Here is a 21394-nt window from a genome sequence, read left to right on the forward strand (position 1 = left end):
TACCTTGTATTGAACCCTGTAGATTAAGGAGATGGGAATGGAATCCTCCTTCATATCAAGGCCGTGAAGCTTGATATTTAGGAAGAGGACATCAAGGATGTTTTTATCTTCCAGACTAACAGTTAGATCTGGGAAGCAATTGAAAAAGATTGGTCCATTACTCAGGCTGGTTTCAACCGTTCCTAAGAGGGAGTCATGGAATTGATTATGTCTAACATCCCTAAGACAAAGGAGTACAACGAATATATATATATATATATATATATATATATATAAGAATCATACTTTTAGTTACTGTTCATGGCAATCTTTTTTCTGGTTCGATAACACTAGCATGTGGGCTGGGCATTTGAACTTGAAAAAACTTATGATAGTGTCTCTTGGAAGTTTCTTCAAGAGTCAATGGAGTTGTTTGGGTTCCCTGCAAATTTGTTGAGCCTTATTATGTGCTGTGTGGGTGGATCTGAGTTATCTACTATGTGGAATGGTTCCTGTCTCCCAGGCTTTCATCCAGGTTGTGGGCTAAGACAAGGGGATTTGTTACCTCCTTACCTGTTTGTGTTGTGCATGGAGCGATTATCTTTGATGATTCACCAACTGGTGGACTCGGGTGATTGGAATCCAATCAGAATTTCACCCCAGGGTTCTCCTATTTCTCATCTCTTTTTGTAGATGACATTCTTCACTTTTGTCAGGCTTCCACAGCTCAGGTGCAACAGGTGGCAGACACTCTCCAGAAGTTATGTGCTTGTTTAGGCCTTAAGATTATCATGACTAAATCAAAGGCCATGGCTTTGAAAGGGGTTCGAGCCTAGATTAGAGATTATGTCAGAAGTATTACGTCTATCCCTTTCGTTAGGGACCTTGGAAGATATTTGAGTTTTACTCTCTCTAGTGGAAGAAAGGTGAAGGGGCATTTCAATTTCCTACTTGATGACATTGAAAAGAAGATGACTTCTTGGAAGACAAACCTCCTCAATATAATAGGGAGAGTGTGTCTTGCTAAATCCGTAATCCCTTCAACACATATCATGCTTAAGGAATCAAATTGAATAATATTTTTTTTACTATAAGTGAATAAATTTAATCTTGATTAGAATTTTTATTATAAAATATAAGTGCATAATAATAATTTATAAATTGAATGAATATTGAGAGGAAGCAAAACAGTGTCTCTGTATTCAACGTGGGAGTGTGACTCTCTCTGAAGCATTCGCTCCTCTTCCTTCATCCATAACCACAACAACATGCCCTCAGCTCAGGATCCATTCTACGTTGTCAAGGCCGAGATTCAAGAATCTGTAAGTTTTTACTTTTCATTTTTTTGAATTTTTTTTCTCAATCAAATGACCTAGCTAGGGTTCACTTTCTGTCTAATTCGATTACCAAAGTTTACTTATTAATCTGATTATGCTTTTTACTGTCTAAATTTGGGATATTTAGCAGACCCCAATTGCAATCTGTGAGTTTTCTTTCAGATGTATATGTAATTGGAGCATAAATCACTGAAATTTAGGGTTTTTGAGTAAAACTTGAAATGGGATCTGTAATACTGCTAAAAAGACATGTTAGCTGATAAATTGGTATGGTGATGAAATTTGTTTTTGGCAGGATGAGTTTTTTTAGTCGAACGCTAGGTTTTTAATTGTCTGATTATTCGTCGATTTCTGCTCAGATTGACAAGTTGCAATCTGTATTTCGCCAATGGGAACGCGCTCCTGATGCTGTGGAGCGAGGACATCTTACAAAGGAGGTTCTTGCGGGATGTGGGAGCATAGAATGGCAGGTAAACTATTATATGATTATGAAGAATCAGTGACAAATTGGCTTGTCTTTAAATGAGGCTTCCTATTCTTCCAGCATGTTTTGTCAGTTGTTCGCTTGAATTCAGAATTATCGGACACGCTTTGGTGGGGTTTGGTGCACTGACTTTTGGATGATTTCTGGATGGGAAAGAATTTGAAAGATTTGAGCTTAACCCTCCTAAATCCTCAATGCTTACATTACTAGGCTCCTTTAATTTGAAGTATGTTGAAGGATTAATGAGCTAAGTAATTAAAATGCACTTCAAAATTTTCCTAAATTTATTTATTCTAAATAACATTGTTGGAATATGATTATAAATTTATAATTAATATAATAATTATTAGTAAAAATAAATTTGTAAATATGTGTCTTAATTACTTCATTTTAAAAAAAATCTCCTTTTTCCTGCCCCACCTAGCTTAAGGAAAAGGAAATCATTGTCATCTATCCTCTCAATCGCTTACCCCTTGCTTTGCCATCCAAATCCCAAACAATGCGGGCTTACTAGAGAATGTTGAAATGTGGAGTCGATTTTAAATAGTGTATGAAATGATTGACTTCCACTCATCTTTGCTTGGTGAAGGGTGGAAATGAATAAATGTTACTTTTAGCTTATTTGTATTTTTATGCTATACAAGAAAGAGTCCCAAAATTGTGTGTGGAGTGAAAATGAATTGCACTTCACTTTTGATTGTCCACTAATTTCATAGTGCTAAGCTAGTTTAAATTAGTTTTCAATTCAAAATTTCAACCTTCTTCATTTCTGCCAGCAGACATACACAGTCTATTAGGTTAATGTTTACCGTGAATCCTTTTTGTTGCATATGTCTTTTCGTCTGCAACCCGATCTATGTACAATTGCTGACGTGTGATTTTTTGATAGAAAGGTGGATGAATTGGACAAAGCAATTGCTGTTGCATCTAAAGAACCTTCTTGGTATGGCATTGATGAAGTGGAGATTGAAAACCGGAGGAGATGGACAAGCAGTGCTCGTACTCAGGTATCCAAAATGTATGCCATATGTTTTGGTACAAAAGGTCAATGGGGAATGTATGCCATATTTTAGTTAGTAGGGAAGATGCAATAAAATTATTTTCACTTCATTTTACAGGCTGTATATTTGTTATAATCTTATTAGGATCATGTGTAATAGATTCCTTCCTTGCATATTAAGGTTGGCGCAGTGAAGAAAACAGTGGAAGGTGGAAAGGGATCAAGTACAACAAGCCATCAAAGTGTTAGAGGGATGCACCAAGAATTAATGAGGCTACCGAATTCCCATCAAACTAATACATCCAACCATTATGCTGCCGAAGATGATGATTTCATACAATCAGAATCAGATAGGCAGATGCTTCTTATAAAGTACTTCTTTCCTCCCCCTTGCTCTCTCATGCATGTGGAACTGGATTTTGCATTTGTTTTACTTTTCTATGGCATAATATTTCTCATTTTAATCGATTTTTGTATATGAAGCTCTAATCATGGCTACTTTTCTGCATATTCAGTTGAAAAGAATGTTTGATTGTTACCTCTTAAGTGGATTCAATTACATTGTCCACTCTTCTCTTATGCTTTCTGAGATAGAAGTGCGATCCTTTCTATATGCATGAACTTGTGCAAAAATACACATTTCTTTGTGTTGATTGAACTGTGATTTTAAATTTAAGTGATCGCGTTCTGCCTGTAAGTGTGTGTGACTGCATGCAACTTCCCTCTTTGATCATTTCATTAACTACTTCTATAATTTTGTGTGAAGAAAATTTTATCATCATTTAATATTTGTTCGATATTTGGATCTACTACTTTTATTAATTAAGACTCATAACTGAAATGATTCATTTCCTTTTTCTTTCTTGTGGAAAAGAAAAAAATAAGAAACATAAAAAAGGAATAAGCCCACTGGTAGTTAACCATAACAAAATTAAAAACATGAAAAACACTGCACAATAGATAGAAAACCTTCTAGCATTCTTATCCTTGCTGGAAATACAATCTACCTCTATATGCTAGTTTAGTTTTGATTATGTATTATATACCTATTTGGGCTGATAGGAGACAGGATGAGGAGTTGGATGAGCTTAGTTCAAGTGTGCAAAGAATTGGAGGTGTTGGACTTACAATACATGATGAACTCATCGCACAGGTAAGGGTCTGAAAAATTTACTATAATCTTATATATGATTCCTGATATGACTAGGTTAGGTAACAGGTGTGTCTTCATGTGTTTCCTTTAATATTTTTCAATAGAACTTCAATAGAAGTAATTTCTCATGCATCTGCGACTTAAACTTTTTTCTGTTAGAATGTCTCATTCTAAAACTATCAAAATATTTACACTTCAGGAAAGGATTGTAGATGAACTTGGTAATGAGATGGACAGCACAACAAATCGTCTAGATTTCGTCCAAGTGAGTTTCTGTATCTACCACTAGTTTTGATTTTCTCATTCAAATTGAAACGGTATGATTATCTGACTTATAGAAAATTGTTATGTGGCGGCTCCGGCTTCACCAAAAAGACGTTTGTTAGACAAATTTTCACTATAAGATAGCTGTTTATTAATTGATAATAATTAAATGAAAAAATTGTAAAGTTAATAGTGATACTTAAATTGAAGAGGTAAAACGTTGCTCCTTTATTATGCTTGCAGAAAAAAGTGGCAATGGTCATGAAGAAGGCTAGTGCAAAGGGCCAGCTCATGATGATATTGGGTTTGTTGGCCCTGTTTATTTTCCTCTTTATCTTGGTGTTCTTCACCTAGTCATGGAGACGAGGCCAGTCTCTGCGCTGTTTGTACATGGAAAAGGGATATCATTTTTTGTGGAGATGCACATGTCTTAGTTAAATGGAAGCCTTCTTGTTGTTGGTTTCTCTAGCCATAGGCAGTAGAAAATTCTGATTATGATGGAAAAAGGGGGAATGTACTTCCAGATTTATAGGATTTTGACTATGGACAAGGTGGATTTGCATAAATGGTGTTAGTGGTATCGTTTTTTAAACCATTTTCTTCTGCATGTAATGTTTATTTTTCAGTTTATTATTCCTTTGTAAATATTTTGGCACATTTACTGAAACAACGAGACAGGACACAGGATAGTATACCAGTAGATTTATTGAACACTTTTTGAAATAATAATCTGATGACAAAACTAATGCTATGTATATCAGTTACTTATTTCCTTTTATATATGTTATGACGTTTCTTCCAGGCACATGTGATATGTGTATTTTATTCTTATTGTATATAATTGCAGACCAAATAACACTTATTGGAGTTTATCAGCTTAACTAGCATATTTTGTAGTAGTAAAGCTTGTGCTCTTTGATTCGTAACCAAACGACTTTGAGTAACTATATATGCGCATTAAACACTTCATTCGTTTTGATTTTTTCAAATGCTTTTCGTGGTACATAAAATCAATGTTTAAATATGTTTAGACCCGAACTTATATGGGTGGGTGAATCTAAGGTGGTTCCTGAAAGTTTTAGAAACTTTTGATCTTGCAATTTTTTGTTTGAAATAAGACCAATGACGTTATAATGCATATGTGACTTATTCACCGGGCATGTAAGTTGTCCATGTGAACTTTTCACATTTGTTATGGTCTCTCAAATTTCTTTCATCAAATTGCCATTCTCCCTTTTCCCATGTCCATGTCTCCCCCTCTCTCTTCCATACCAGCCACCCTTGACCTCCTCTTTCCCACCTCATTCCACCATTAATTTTGGCATCACAAAACCCTCACCCCTAATGGCCCCAACTAAATGAAAAAATGTGATCTTTACTAAACCCTAGTATTACTCAGGGGAGGATCCATCGTCTCTCGTTCTTCTCCTTTAAATACCAATTGTCAAGTTAATGTATGAACTTGTTTCAAGAATCTAAAAAAAAGGAAGTTTGTATCGTATCGTTGAGTGCCCAAAGTACATCCAAAGGACATGGGTGAGCCTATGGCTTCCCCTTCCAACTTCAACAAACTCATTGAATCAGGGTGCAAATCTTTGCATAGATCATGAAAGTTATCACCACTGAGACCATGTTGATTCCACTTATGATCCACATGAGCAATGTTCCTAGCAAAGACAAGCAAAAATGGTGGCAGAGAACCTGATTCATAGATTCTCACTCTTTTCTGAAGCTCCATCCACTCATCAATCATGGTTGTGTAATCCCCTGCTAACTAACGCTCTAAATCGTTGTGTTGAAATAGCAGTGCTCCCCGTTGGCAAATGTGAGTGAAAGAGAGAGGATTGTCTTATTATATTTATCATATTATTTAACAATCATATTATATTTTTTAAACAAAAATGGTAGGGCTTCAAGAGGAACATCTAGACATGTTCTAATTGCATACTCAGAATTTTCGGTAGGGAGGATTGTCTCCTCTTTTACCTTGTAGTAGAGTCTCGTAGAGGCTCACTCCAGTGGTATGTTGGAGCGTGATGAGATCTCCTTAAGTACGATGTGCTCCAACATGCGATTGCTATCGCAAGGAGATTCGGACCCACTCCGTTAGGGTGATGCTCAAACTCAAGTCTTGTTGGTCAGTTGTGTCAACTCATATCGGCATAAAACTTATTATATTCATTTCTTGTAAAAAGTTACTAGCATAATAAGTTGAGTATTTTCTCTCATACAAGTGGGTCAACTCTTCCGACATAAACTTTTCCCCACACAAGACCTTAACCACATATCTTGTTTAAGGACAATTAAGCATGTCTCGTTGAAGATTTTTTAAATTTACTTCTATTTTTAGAAAGCAAAACAATTGGATTACTTACACGCATAAAAGAAAAATGTATTTTATAAATGTTAAAATTAGTGGAAAAAATATAACCACCTTGAAAATTAGTGTTTTTTAAAATAATAGATACCATGGATTTTTTATTTGATCCCAAATTATTTTTAAACTCTTACTATTACTCATGGTTAGTAAATATATATATCTTTTACCACTATTAAACAAATAGTATAAAATAACATTTGTTTTACGGGATTAGTATAAAATAACATTAGACTTTGTACTTTTTATAAATAATTGAAATCTCACTTGTTCATTATAATCAATCTAGAAACTCATATTAATAATGAATTAAAGGATCTATTCTACTATAGAGGTGGTTATTGGGTAGACCAAAGTAAAAGTATTTTGATCCACCACTGCACTCAAAGGTATTTTGCACTGTAAATGATTTTTATTAGAGTAAATTACATTTCACCTATTATTGAAGTTTCTCTATATTACCCTAAACTCCAAACTTACTTAAATATTACACTCTACTTCATTTTTTATTATATCAACCAAATTGATTTAGAAGAGGTTTCATTAGCCGTAGTTTCTTTGATTGATGCAGATGTAATGAACTCTTTGCCTTCTGACCATTAATATATTGAGTAAAATACACTCACCCCCCTCAAGGTTTGCCAGAATGACACTCCACCCCATTCTTTTTTTAAATCTACACTCCACCCCATTTTTTATAAAGGCAAAATTTAGTGACGAAAACAAATTCGTCACTAATAAAAAATAATTACTAATTAGTTAAAATTTAAATAAGTTTAATGCATATACACTATCATACATTAATTTATGAAAATAATTTTACTGAATTAAATTTAAAAAAACAATCCACTCTGTCTGTTAAGTCCACGTCCCATCTGTCTCCAAATCATATTTCTCACCACAAACGGTCACCACCAAGCCTTTGCTCCCTTTAACACGACGGCCACTGTCCCAGAATGTGAAACCCCATGGCACCACCATGCATCAAAGTTTTGTTGCGACCTGAACCACAGAACATGAATCGCACATTCCCAAAGCTATATGTTCAACTACTTCTTGTGAACTTCACCCCCTTTAAGTTGCAAGCGAACGCTCTGTTGGTTTAAGATGTCGTTGGATTTTGTTAAAAAAGGTGCTCCACCGCATCGTTGGGTTCTAATAACCTCCGATCCACTTCATATTTCTTAATTTTGTTTCTCTATTTTCTTCACCCATTTGTCTTGCTTTTTGGGTCTACAATCCAATTTTCAAAATTTGAGGTATAAAGAGATTATTTTGATTAAAATTGAATTATTACCAAATATGAAAACACAAGCATGTTTCCCTATGTTCGAGATATGGTTTGTAAACCGGTCGGGTGTGCTATTGCAGAATTTGCATTTTGAATTTATGGAGGAAGACCGCGATTGAGAGAATGAGGAGGACTGTGATGTTTTCATTTTTAAATTTATTGGATTATATTGAAAATATTTTTTGAAATAATTGATTAACAATTTAAATAATAACTAATTATTAATGAAGAATATTTTTCGTCACTAAATTTGCATCTATATAAAATGGGGTGGGGTGTAGATTTTAGACAAGAATGGGGTGGAATGTAATTCTAACAAACCTTGAGAGGGATGAGTGTACTTTACTCTAATATATTTGATGTGGAATTTCAAAAAAAAAAAACAAATTGAATTAGAAATGTGAGATCAATGATTTTTTGTCTATTTTTTTTATATCAGAAAAATAAATTGCACATTCCAATTTTCAAGGATGGATCCCGGGACATTCTCACCCAACCCATATGTATCATAACTCTTACCACTTGAGATATTATTCAAGGACATTTAATTGTTCTATTTAACACAATATTGAAATCTAATTGGTTGAAAATGTAAATTTTTTTTGGTGACTATAATGTATATATTTATATTATACTAAAAATGATTTTTTAAAAGGAATTGTTAAAAGTTAGAATATTTTCGTGAAAAAATGCAAGAAAAAGGAGGGAATTTTCTCCTACCCAACAAAACAAATAGATGCTTGATTTTGAAATTCATTCATGGATGATTGATTTGGTGGTTTGAGTTTTGAGTGAGAATTGAGAGATCTTCCTTCAACTTGCTACGACGCCGTTTCCGTCAATGGTGAAGGGGCTGCACAGCCAGAACCTCCCCGCCGATGTGGCGCAGGTCGTCGATCAGCTCGAGCGCCACTGCTTGGCTCCCGATGGATCTCTCATGTCCAAACCTCTCTACAACGATCTCCAACTCGTATCTCTCTCTCTCTCTCTCTCTCTCTCTCTCTCTCTCTCTCTCTCAATTTTGATTCATTGAGTGTTTTGTGAAATTTCATTTCCCTTCAGAATTGGAAAATGGGTGCTCCATTTTCTCCCAAAAAATTCAAACTTTTTTCGACCCATTTTGTCAAATGTCCAGAAAGTTGAGTAAAATCTATCTGGGTATTGATTTTCTGTGTTACTTTGCAGGCCAGAGAGGAAATGTGCAGGGAAAGATTGCGTTACCTGGAAGCCATGGTAAGGACTTATCAAAGATAAGTTCAAGTGTTCATAAAAATAGGGATTTTGTTTAATTTTTACAATGCTTTGTGATGATTGGATCGAAAATTGTGATTCGTGACTAAATATTTGGTTTTTGGTATTGGTGGAATGAGTTGGTTAGGTTCTAATTTGGTGTGTTGGTTGCTTGCAGGCTATATATTCTGAGGCTATTGCAATGGTGGAAGAGTATCAGCAAGCCATTTCCATGTCTAGCCTTGGTGGAATTAGAGATACCGGCGGTCTTTATCCACAGCTTGGGTTGAGGAACTCTCCTCAGGTTTTGAATTATTATTACTGGAAAGCTAGTTTGATATAGAAACAAATATGAGACCTATGTGAAAATGCTGTTGATTTTGGTATTAGGAAATTTTAATTATGAACATGGAGAGAACGACAGGATTCATTACCAAATACTCTTTGTTGGGATTGTGTGTTATATGGTTCATCTCCTTTTCCTTCATACGTTAAATGATAGGTTTCAGGGCGGGAAGTGATTTTCAAACAGCATAATAGTTAGGGTAGTGTGGATTTTAATGTAGGTGTTGCAAAATTGAGAAACTGAAAGATTAATCTATTGAGAACCTCATGAAATTATGTTGGCTCTAGTCAAGCCAGAGATTCTTGGAGATAGGTGCAAGAAGGTAGTATAAACTCAAATTCTCTAAACTGAACTTGGGGGATTCGGATTCCAGAACAAATGATGCCTATTGATCCTGCAGGCTATGCTGCATATGTATGGTCCCTGTTCAACAATCTTCAGAAGATAGTTATTTAGTGCTCCATGGGATCTTAGAAGTTAGGAGTTGGGGCATACACATTACCTCTTCCTCAGTTCCTCTTGACAATTTTGACTTGACTAAGTTTGTTTCAAATACTTTAAGAGTCTAATATGTTGACTAGGTTATATTCCGTAAATGTGAAGGCTAGGTCTGTCCTTCTGCTTGCAGAAACTATTCATGATTTATAGGAGAGGATTTTACAAATAACAAGGAAAGTTTCTTGCATGTTTACATTGCTTGATAATGTTAAAGGTCATTGACTGCCTTAGAGGTAGAGAAGACTGGACTTATTTCTTATAGAAATACATATATTATTGCCTGCTATGTTTTTTTTCAATTCTTGATATTTCAAGCTTTCATTATTTATGGATTGTGCATTATGTGCTTTTATACTTTTTTGGGCCCACTGATCTACATTGATTTAAACCAAATCTACATGTCTATATATTGTCAGGTTTACCAAACTTTAGAGCATCAAATGGTTGTGGCTGAGGCAGCTCAACGATTGAGACTACCCCTTATTTCTAAAGATGGAGAAGTTCATGATGAAGATATTGAAAAACTGAGTGTAGTGTCTCGAAGCTCCCTTGACAGCACTAGCACCAGTGCTATGATCAACTCAAGCATGAATTCTTCTAATTATACCACTCCAAATAGCTCTGTTAGTGGGGCTAATTCATCTCTTGCTGCTATGGATCCAGTGGAACCTGGAGTGGGTGGAGTTCCCAGTCGTTTTCTTGGAATTACACCTTCTTATTTGTGGCAAACTCAGCATCAACAAACACCATTATCTGTGGTAAGATATGTAACAATATATTCCAGTCAGCTTCCAAGTATTCTCTTTCTATGATATGTTTTATTTTGAAGTGATTAGCTTGGTTATGTTTTTCATTATTGACACAAGCGACATCTTTAGGATATGACAGAGTATCGGATGTCTCTCTCGCGTGAGGTAGAGGCCCGCTTGAAAATGAAATGTGATATGTTATTAGAAGCCTTTATATTGGATGACAGCGGTAAGTGTGAATTGCGTATTACTGATCTAATGTGGGGATGTGATGGTGAATTGATGATTTCTACAGTCTATCATTTTGTTTTTATCTGCTTGATGATTTCTTCTTTCCTGATTCAGACTCTTCATCTGGAAGTCAAAGTTCAAGTTCTCGGCTTCCGGAAAGGTTTGTGCTCATTCATGTAGTCAAATCCTTTTAATATTTAGAAAACTCTTATTCACTTCTGAGTTTTAGTATGAAGAATCCTCAATTATTATTATTATTTTACTGGATATAGGGATATAAGTATACAACCTAGGGATTCTACATTAGAATTGCATATATTTAAGGGCATAAATGGCTACTGCCCAGTTTCCTTTTTTTTCCTTCAGAGTTGAGACATGTTAGTCTCTCTGTATAGATAGTCAACTCTGGTTTATTGACCCACAAAATCATGTCTATAATTTTGTGAAAATTGTTGGATGAGGTCATATCTATCTGTACGATTTAGATTATAGTATTGATGGAGATGACCAAGGCAACTGATATGACTACTAGGCTCAAGGTTTGCTTTTAATTTTGGTGAGCTATGTGGGATTTCTGGTTTCTTTAGCTCCACAAGATGTAGAGTTTTTCTTTAAAAAATAATCTGTTTCAGTTTGGATTTTAGGTGAGGATCTAGCTTATATTCTCTTGCTTTTGTCTTATGCCAACAACAGATATTTGAGCTGGGAAAGGTCTTTTTCTGTATGAAGTAGACAGCATAGCACTAATGTATACAGTGCATACTTCAGTATTTAAGTTCCATATTGGACATATATCTGTTGACTAAAGTTTCTTACTCTTCATATCTGTTATTTTTATTAGGGTGAAGTTGTTGATTGAGGAGATTGAAAGAGAAGAAGCAGCACTGCGGGATGACCTTTATTCTGCTGATAGGAAATTTGCTGAATATTATAATGTATGTGCATAAGCATTCAGTACAAGAACCATCTTTCTTGATGTCACGAGCAATTTCAAAGCTCCCACTCTGAATTTGACTGTGATAGACAGAAAAAGAGTGTGTGCCTGTGTTTTGTCATGCATTACAAGTTATGTTTCTATTTTGGCCACATACTCTTGGTGGCATGTAGATGTAGTTACTGAATGCCATTATTCTTCTTTAGGTCTTGGAGCAGATACTAGGGGTGCTCATTAAACTTGTCAAAGATTTGAAGTTGGAGCATCAACATAAATATGTGAGTATTTATTATTCAATAAATTCTACTATTTTGATAGCAAATGGCATATCTTGAATTCCAATTTATTTGTAGGATGAGCTGCAGAAGACATGGCTCTGTAAACGATGTGCGACCATGAGTGCAAAATTGAGGTTTGTCTGCTATCTCTTACTTTCATTGTTCTTCATTCTTCAATATTAAAATACTGTCACGGGTTTTGAACTTTGAAATAATGAGATAGTAATAGAAAATTCCAGAAGAGATTCTTTTGACAAAAGGATAGCTTTTGCTTTCCTTTTTTTCAGTGTCTGTTTAACATTCCAATGGATGTTATCTTTTACAACAGTTGGATACAAAACATTTTCTCTACTCAAGGGTTAAGATAATAGAAAATAAGTTAATTTTATAGTATTGTAAATTTGTAACATCTAGACAATGTAAGGTTTGTCTAATTTACAAAAAGGCAAAGTGATTTTGGTTCTAAACTTTATACTTCTTTTGTGTTTAAGTGATTTGAGCATATTTTGTTGTGTCGCATATGCTTCTGTGGTTCTAGGTTTATGTAAATTTCTTATTCAACAGCTTTCTAAATTATACACGATTTAAAAAACTTACAAAGCTCTATATACTAACTTGAATAGTATACATGCACATTGGTAATTAATTAACTTTGAGAAGATTACATGTATAATGGGAAACCTGAATGAAACATCGAACAAACATAAAATATTTTGAGTTCTTAAACCAATATTAGAACATATTTTCTATTTTTTTCTTATTCTAATAGTATCTCAGTTAACTTGTTTTGTCACTTCAGTTAAAATGCAAAATCTAAGATTAATGGGTTCTCGTAATATGGTTTCAGTATTTTATCCGCTGATAATTCTTAAAACTTTGCTGAAATATATGTTGCTTAATTCTAAATCAAATTTGAATTGGTTGTTGAGCTGGATGATAGCAGTATATTATAATTAGCTGTTTTGAGTGGTTATAGTTTAATGAGGACAAAAGGAAAAAAGTGGCAAAAGAATTGGATGGATTGAGTTGTAGTTAGAAGGGGGTTCAATCTGAACTTCAAGGCATAATTCTTCTGTTTAACTCCTTATTTTTTTGTCTGTCAGTTTAACTGTTTTCCATTTCATATATGAATTACAACTTTTGTTGATGTACCTCTCCACCTTGAAACAAAGGGAAGCATGATTTGTCTATTTAGCCAAAATGGTAGTCAGAGTATTAGTCCAATGTTGGCTGGTTTACTTCATACGTAGTTAACATATTTATTTTCTATTATATTAGCAGCAATTTGTTAATTTTGCAAGTTTCTGTTGTCTTATTACTGTATTATCCACAATTGCATGTCAGGGTTCTACAACATGTTCTCCTGCTTGAAACTTACACAAAGGACTCTATACCTGCCCTTCATAAGATAAGGTATGAATGATGAAACCTCTGTAAGGCTGTTAACAATTCCTGATCTAGTGTTAATCAACCGTTTTTCCTTCTAACTTTAGGAAGTATCTCGTTGAGGCTACTGAAGAAGCTTCTATTGCATACAATAAAGCGGTATGTTTCTTTTATATTTCCACATTCATGTTTTAGCATTGGGTAATCTGGTGGTCATTTAGAATTTTGGATGACATATGCCAGGAATTGGTCTTTTCACATTTAGAAATGTGAATGTAGTGAGACACGAAGTTACTTTGTGAAATTAGCTCAGAACATGTCATCACTGTTGAGACTTGAGATCATCTTGCCATTTGTTATGCATGGAAGATAATGGATTGTTACTTGTTTGGCAAGGTCATTTTTGTTTCTAGATGTTCCACCTCAATAGATATAAATGGGCCAAGAACTTTTAATGAGCTCATAGTAGCTCATCTATTCAAATTCAAATCTATATGCACCTTATTGAGTGTTATTGGGAAGCATGACAATCAATTTCGAACTCGTGGGTAGCCAAACCAACCTCGACCTGAATTCAACAAGGGAAATACACTTTGACTGGGTTTAGGGAAAACTCAAAACACAACCCAATTTATAAAACCCTTTGGCTGGGTCAAATTGTGAAGTAGTACTATCATCTGCATCATAAAAATGCGAAATTGCTGGTGCAGAAGAGTAAGAAAATTCTAGCGGGTGTTAATGCTGCATATTGGATTATAACGTCCGTGCCAATTGCCAAGGGTTGACAGTCAATGTCTTATCCAATACTAAAAACAGTTATCAAATCTTTGTTCTGGCTTTGTAATGATTTCAGAATAGTGTCTTGGTTAGTGGTCACATAGAGCCATCTAGTATCAACGTCATGATTACTATCATTGTGGTTGTCGTTTTCTCCATTATTTGATCACTGTTTGTTATTTTTTCACCCTTGTACCAGGTTACTCGCCTGCGTGAGTACCAGGGTGTTGATCCTCACTTCGACAACATTGCAAGGCAGTACCATGACATTGTAAAGGTGATACTTATTTTGCTAAAATATATACTTAAATGCAAACTAACTACTATATGATAGATATTAGATATATCAATCAAATTCCATTCAATTCTGAAAACATTTTTGGTTTGCATTGAAACTTGAAACTTTCCTTATTCGGGATGATAATACTGGTGAAGTAAGAAATTTGAGGATGCAATGGATGAAAACAACACATATAGTTGATTGAATCAAATTGGAACTATTTGAACTTCAGGGTTAAAGCACAGTTCTACTTCTATCATTTCAATTGCCTCAGTTTATCTTTTTCAAATTCATTACGTTGATGATATTGTGCAGAAATTGGAGAACATGCAGTGGACAATCCACCAAGTTGAAATGGACCTGAAACGCTTGCCAGATAACCCCAGCACATAGAAACTTCATGTTTAGTCCCCTTAACACGGATGTAAATGGTATTAAAGATATCCCCCTCCCTTAACTCTGCATTCATCTAGTCACTCATGATTAATGTAATCTTTAATTTGTGTGCTTGTTTAATTATTTGGACTACCCTTTTGTTGGGTTCCTTCAATATGAAGTGCAGGGTGATAGATAGCATTTACCTGCTGGAGGGGGACAGAAAAAGAAATCATGCTGTTACTGCTTGTTTGTGATGATGTGAGATTTCAGTCTTAGGATTTTGGAGATTTTGGTGTTCATATGTTTTCAAGGCTATAGCATAGTTGCTCAATAGTATTTGTTTATTTATTTTTTAAGATGAGTAATTTACAGTTTACAGAACATTGTGACAGAATTCAGTTGTGTTTTATCAAGGTTTAAGAGTAGTTCTTTTCTTGTGGCTTTCATGTTATCCAGTGTTATCAAATAGCGGCTATAGCGGCCGCGACCCGCTATAGCGTAGCGGATTTTAGGGCCACCGCAATCGCTACACCGCGACATAGCGGCCACCGCGAGAAACGCAATTGCGGCCGTGACGGCCGTAGCGGTGCTGGAAGCTAAACGGAAATAGCGGATTTTGAGGAATACTGCACGTTTTTTTTTTTATTTTTTAGGGTTTTTAAATATGATAATTCTTGACTAGTGGGCCACCAACTGCCCAATTAACTCCCCATTAATTCGTTTTTGTTGCATTTCCTTTTTCTGTTTCACTGCTTTACTGCCCAATTAACTCCCCATTAATTATTTTTTTCTATATTTACGCTTCATCATGAAGAATCACGGCAGAATTGAAAAGGTTTCCAAAATCCTAATTCTCCTTCTCTCATCCTCCTTCTACAAGCCCAATTAACTCCCCATTAATTCGTTTTTGTTGCATTTCCTTTTTCTGTTTCACTGTTTTATGACTTGTGTTTGGTTTATGTTGTTTTAAGTCTTTTGACATTTGTTTTGAGCTGGTGGCAGCCTTTAATAATTAAATTTTGGTTGTTAAAAATGATGATTTTATGCAGTTTTTATTGTTATGTGATAAGCTGTTGTTTTTTATGCACTGACGTATGGTTCGGTCACTGCTGTTTTTTTATAATATTTTACTTATTTTAACCGCTATGTGGTTATCGCTATTTGCCCGCGATGCTATCCGCTAAACGCAATAGCGGATTTTAGCCTCGCCGCGATTTTTCGCGATCGCGATTTGACAACACTGATGTTATCTAACTATGAGTGTGGCGTGGTGGTCGCTCACATCATTACTTAACCATAGGGTCAGGTGTTTGATCATTGTCTATGAAAATAAAACATATTTCGTGTCTATTCGTTTACTATTTAGTGTGAGCACCGTAACGAGGGGATTAGTTCCTACTGTTAATGGATAGATACAGAAAAGTGGTTCTTTTGCTATGTGATAATGGGGAACAGTATTCATCTATATCCATCAAGAATCATATGTGGTGACATAATTATAATTATTTTGATTCCTAAAAAGTTTAATCAGTCACTTTAATTTTCTAAAGATAAAAAATGTAATTTTGACATAGAAAAGGATATTAAATTGAGTTTAATTTTGATGCACCGACGGTGTAAAGTTTTTTTACACCGTCAACCAATCAGATTTCAAGGATGTGAGAAAATCTCTCTTTTCATTTAATTTCATTAATTGACGTGGCACATCCTTGAAATCTGATTGGTTGACGGTGTAAAGAAACTTTACACCGTCGGTGCATCAAACTTTTTCTCTATAGTCGTTTCAAAAAGAGTTTAATTTTGATGCACCGACGGTGTAAAGTTTTTTTACACTTTACACCGTCAACCAATCAGATTTCAAGGATGTGACATGTCAATTAATGAAATTAAATAAAAAGAGAAATTTTCTCACATCCTTAAAATCTGATTGGTTGACGGTGTAAAAAAACTTTACACCGTCGGTGCATCAAACTTTTTCTTTTTCAAAAATTGTATTTTCTTTTTTTTCGCAAATTGAACACTTTTAATGATTAAGGATGAAAGAATTAGCATGACCGATTGAAGGATAAAATTAATAATTAACTGTTTTGACAAGATATTTTATTCTTCTCTGAAAATATGTTGGCAAATGAGCTTGCATAACGGCTCTGAGCTATCATGAGAGTCAAAGATCAACTTGTTGCTACCAACTGTCATGTTATACTTTTTTTTTGATTACATAGTGTTATTTTTTAATATGAATTGGTAAATATTATGTAGAATGAATGGAAATCCATATGAAAAGTTAAATTAATAAAATCAATGTAAGGCGCAATTAAAATTTAAGTACGTGTCTCAATTTTCATTACATTTATTAGCTCAAGTGCTAAGAGTTAGATGACATATGAGTTGAGGTGGGAAGGTCAAAGACGATATCCTTAGAGAGTGCAATTTATTTTTCCGATTTACCAAAAAATTTATTGTGAAATATGAATTTAAGTTAAATTGATTTTCTTTTTTTGTTTAGTATATCGAAAAGATAAATTGCACCCGTCAGGAATTGAACCCTGAACCTCCCCAACCCAACCCACATGTCCCCAAATTATAAAAACATAATCACTTATTTTTTGTTAAAATAATTTGGGAATTAAAATAATGGTTGATGACAAATTGTGTGGGTCATGTTATCTCTGTTCTGGATTATTCTGTATCTTTCTCATTCATTCCCCTTCTAGATTTTGCATCTCCCCTGCCCCATTGCAGGCCCCTCAAATACACTATCCTTTGTCCATTTCTCCTAATCCATCATATTAATTTCTGAGACCATCTTAAATCTAAACAAGTCACATTATATAGTACCATATTTCAATCATATCATAACGTGGTATGTTTTTTTTTTAACAGAACATCATTCATAAATTAAGAAGGCACAGAGGCCAATACATCAGAGTTCAAAATAGCAGTTAAACCTGGAGGACCTTCCTCCACCCAAACCACATTCGATAGAGAGGAAGCATTCCGTGCCATAAAGTCCGCCGCAGAATTTCCTTCTCTACGAACAAAACTAAGGTCTACATAATCAAATAAATGCATTAAATTAAAACAATATGCAATAACAGTAAATAAAATAGATGAGCCTCTTCTTTTCTTCCAAGCCCGATGAAGCAATAAACTATCAGTTTCAAATTGCACCCTCCTAAAGCCAAGTTGTGTTGCCAAAACCATTGCCCACCTTAAGCTGAGAGCTTCTCCTAGAGTAGCCGAGAGAACCACAGTAGGAAACAAAGATGCAGCAGCCAAAATATCACCATTATAGTCCCTTGCTACACACCCAAACCCTGCAATCTTGCTCTGATTTGTTGCAGCATCAATGTTCATCTTCACGCGACCCCGTGGTGGTCTTCTCCACCTGGTTGTGTGCGCTCGACGGTCGCCTGCATCCCTTGTTGTACCAGCTCCTGGATCAAAAGGGCACACTAGAGATTGGAAGCGCGAGACCACGTTCCTCCACCTGAATTCATAGCCCTCGAACACCACCTTATTCCTGGCTTCCCAAATGGCACATAAAACTGTTTGAACCGCAGCCACCACCTCCTTATCACGGGTTTGCAGAACCTGCCCCATGAAAGCATGGAATGAAACTCCGTCATCAATCCTCACTCCAAGTTCCGTCCCAAACCACGTCGCACGCACCACCTCACAACGCAGGAACAAGTGGTCCAGCGTCTCTTCCTCGACCCCACAAATGGCGCAACACGGGTCGATATCTAGTCCCCGCCTGCGAAGAGAGTGTCTAACTGGTACAGCTCCAACCCAGACTCTCCAAGCTAGTTGTTTACAGCGAGGAAACGCTGGAGATTTCCAAAACAAACACCACTGGGCTTCCGACAAAGTAGGTGCACTAGAAGATGAAGGAGAGCTCCTTGACACCTTTTCCTGTAAAAATTGATAACCTGATTTTGCGCAGTAAATTCCATCTTGTGCAGCAGCCCAAAACAAAGCATCTTCCATTTGATGAAGAGGAAGAGGGACGGAAATAGGAATTTTCAATCAATTTGTTGCAACCTTTTTTAGTATTTATTCAAATAAATATAAATATAAATATATTATTATCTTCAATCTTCTTCTCTTTTTATATTTTTTTCAATTAATCAACATTAAATTCAAAAAAATCAAAATATTGACAAGATTTGATGTTGATTGAGTAAATCATAAAAATTTAAATCAAAATCAAATTATCTTTGAAATCAAATAATTGATCATATACCTACCCAAAAAAAATTGATCATATCACATAAAAAATGTGCATATATGAGAATAGATAGTTGGCATATGTTTGGTTGGCATATGTTTCCGTATTGCGTTGAAGTTACGCGTGAATAATGGATAGGATTCTGAGCATTAAAGCTATTTAATATCCACCGTCCACGTGTACAACACTACCCCACTTGCACCGCCTCTCCCTACCCCCTATAAATACACGCAAACCCCTCCACCTTGTTCTTCACACAATACAATTTCCCTTTTCAGAACTCTCTAGAGTCTTTCAGGTTCCTCTCTCTCTCTCTCTCTTTGAATTTTTGTTGATTCTTGTTTTCTATGATCCTCTTTCAATTTTGTTTGTGATTTTTTCTGGGACTAAAATCTAATTTCGTTGAATATTGTGTACCAATTTGTATGAATTGTAGCTCAGGATCATCTTAGGAATAAAAATTATGTGTTAAGATTTGATCCATGATTCACAACAAGGAAGCTTTTAGTGTGAGTTTGGTTTTCAGTTCACACGTTTTTCAAGAATGAAAAACCCAAATTTCAAATATATAAATGTGAAAGTAACTTCTAGGTTCCGTTTGATCTCAACTGGAATCTAAACACACCCTTAATTGGTGGATGACATGTTGTAATTAATTGTTTTTCATGTTTCAAGTCTAAAATTGACATGCTATATGGGTGTTTGAATGTTGGTGATCATCATAAATCTTAAATTTGGTCATGAAGATGGTTTTTTTCATTCTATATATATATATATATATTCCTCGTATGTTGTTTCTTTTTTGTGGGGTGTGATTGAATGTTTGCAATTGTGCACTTAGCTTAAGATCATCATATAGGAACGAATATTATGTGTTAATCTTTGATTCATGATCCACAATGAGGAAGCTTGTAATTGTTGACAAGGGGATTGATCTGTTTTCATTAGGAAATTTTATTTTTGTCATGTTTGGGGTCTAAAGTTAACATGGTATATGGATGTTTGATCCTTGCAGTAATCAGCCTTCGGTCACTACAAGTTTTCAACAAGCAAAGTACATGGTTGAGTTGGAAATCCAGGTCCCAACCCCTTTTGATCCATTTGCTGAGGCTAAAGAAGCGGATGCCCCCGGAGCCAAGGAGTATGTGCATATACGCATTCAGCAAAGGAATGGAAAGAAAAGCTTGACCACAGTGCAAGGGCTGAAGAAGGAGTTCAGCTACGAGAAGATCCTCAAGGATCTTAAGAAGGAGTTTTGCTGCAACGGGAATGTTGTGCAGGATAAGGAGCTGGGGAAGATAATTCAGCTCCAAGGTGATCAGCGCAAGAAGGTGTCTCAGTTTCTGGTTCAGGCTGGCCTTGTCAGGAAAGAACAGATTAAGATTCATGGTTTTTGAAGTTGTTGGTTTTTGAGTCTGGATTTTCTTTTATATGATTCTAGTGGGTGAATTTTATTATTAAATAAGTCCTGGTTTTCTTTTATGATTGAATTCCATGGATATTGTTGGTGAGCTTGAATGTCTGAGAACTATATTATATATTAATGATTTGGTTTTTAGAATATGTTGTCTCTTTGTTATATTTGATTTTGAGCTGATTTCTTTACCATTCAACATGGGTGCCATGCTTAACCTGTTAGTCATTTTAACATACTAATAGCCATAATCACAGGACTGTTACTTAAGTTGCTTTGAGTCAAAAAGACCATGGGGATTGCCGGAGTGACAAAAGCTAGCATGCATATAAACCTGGTAGAATCAATAAAATGTAAATGAACACTAGTGATATCAATTTGAAAATGAACTTCGTTGTTCATGTGGTTCCAAACAAAATAGAATTTAACCCTTCCAAAGTGAAGGTTTTATGGAACCTCAGTAGGGACTTGGATGAAGTCCTTTCTTTACCTTCTCCGCTCTCTGCCTGTTTTTCCACCTGCAAGGTCACTTGATGAGACCACTTCAGTTATTTCCTTTAAGTGGCTTGTCAACAAGCTTTCCTCCCTCAAAATAATGCTCCCCAAGGACTTAAATGCTTTTGTTACACCTCTTATAATATGTGATGTTCACTGCAATTGAGAAGTCGGATTAAATAAATAATCTTCTTTTATAACATGATTAAATTGCTTTTACTAGAATTTTTAAGTGAATATTGTTCATGTCGAGAACTAACAATTCTTACTACTTAATTTAAA

The 21394-nt window shown here is 35.2% G+C and overlaps 4 protein-coding genes across 6 annotated transcripts; 3 read left to right on the forward strand and 1 right to left on the reverse strand.

Moving 5' to 3' along the window:
• The first annotated feature begins 1141 nt into the window (after positions 1-1141).
• LOC130724531 (syntaxin-61-like) lies at positions 1142-4812 on the forward strand. Its single transcript, XM_057575777.1, has 7 exons — positions 1142-1301; positions 1676-1786; positions 2694-2807; positions 2982-3172; positions 3863-3953; positions 4153-4218; positions 4461-4812. Exons 1-7 carry the CDS (start codon positions 1248-1250, stop codon positions 4569-4571), a joined length of 738 nt encoding a protein of 245 aa, XP_057431760.1. The 5' UTR covers positions 1142-1247; the 3' UTR covers positions 4572-4812.
• A 3792-nt stretch (positions 4813-8604) lies between these two features.
• On the forward strand, positions 8605-15405 carry LOC130724141 (AUGMIN subunit 4). Of its 3 annotated transcripts, none has more exons than XM_057575317.1 (14): positions 8605-8855; positions 9071-9118; positions 9294-9419; positions 10376-10717; positions 10838-10937; positions 11054-11099; positions 11781-11874; positions 12080-12151; positions 12227-12285; positions 13496-13564; positions 13645-13696; positions 14514-14591; positions 14910-15025; positions 15152-15405. In XM_057575317.1, the coding sequence occupies exons 1-13, from the start codon at positions 8727-8729 to the stop codon at positions 14985-14987; spliced, it is 1293 nt and encodes a 430-aa protein (XP_057431300.1). In that variant the 5' UTR covers positions 8605-8726; the 3' UTR covers positions 14988-15025; positions 15152-15405. The 3 variants fall into 3 exon arrangements, with proteins under 3 accessions (XP_057431300.1, XP_057431301.1, XP_057431299.1); XM_057575318.1 differs by having other exon boundaries at positions 15157-15405; XM_057575316.1 differs by having other exon boundaries at positions 14910-15405.
• A 2465-nt stretch (positions 15406-17870) lies between these two features.
• On the reverse strand, positions 17871-18962 carry LOC130725369 (uncharacterized). The gene has a single exon (XM_057576606.1). The coding sequence runs from the start codon at positions 18960-18962 to the stop codon at positions 17871-17873; it is 1092 nt and encodes a 363-aa protein (XP_057432589.1).
• Positions 18963-19359: 397 nt separating this feature from the next.
• On the forward strand, positions 19360-20764 carry LOC130723604 (protein translation factor SUI1 homolog). The gene is made up of 2 exons (XM_057574709.1): positions 19360-19501; positions 20219-20764. Exon 2 carries the CDS (start codon positions 20262-20264, stop codon positions 20598-20600), a length of 339 nt encoding a protein of 112 aa, XP_057430692.1. The 5' UTR covers positions 19360-19501; positions 20219-20261; the 3' UTR covers positions 20601-20764.
• Positions 20765-21394: the final 630 nt, after the last annotated feature.

The sequence above is a fragment of the Lotus japonicus genome, chromosome 6 (assembly GCF_012489685.1).
Source record: "Lotus japonicus ecotype B-129 chromosome 6, LjGifu_v1.2".
Taxonomy (NCBI): domain Eukaryota; kingdom Viridiplantae; phylum Streptophyta; class Magnoliopsida; order Fabales; family Fabaceae; genus Lotus; species Lotus japonicus.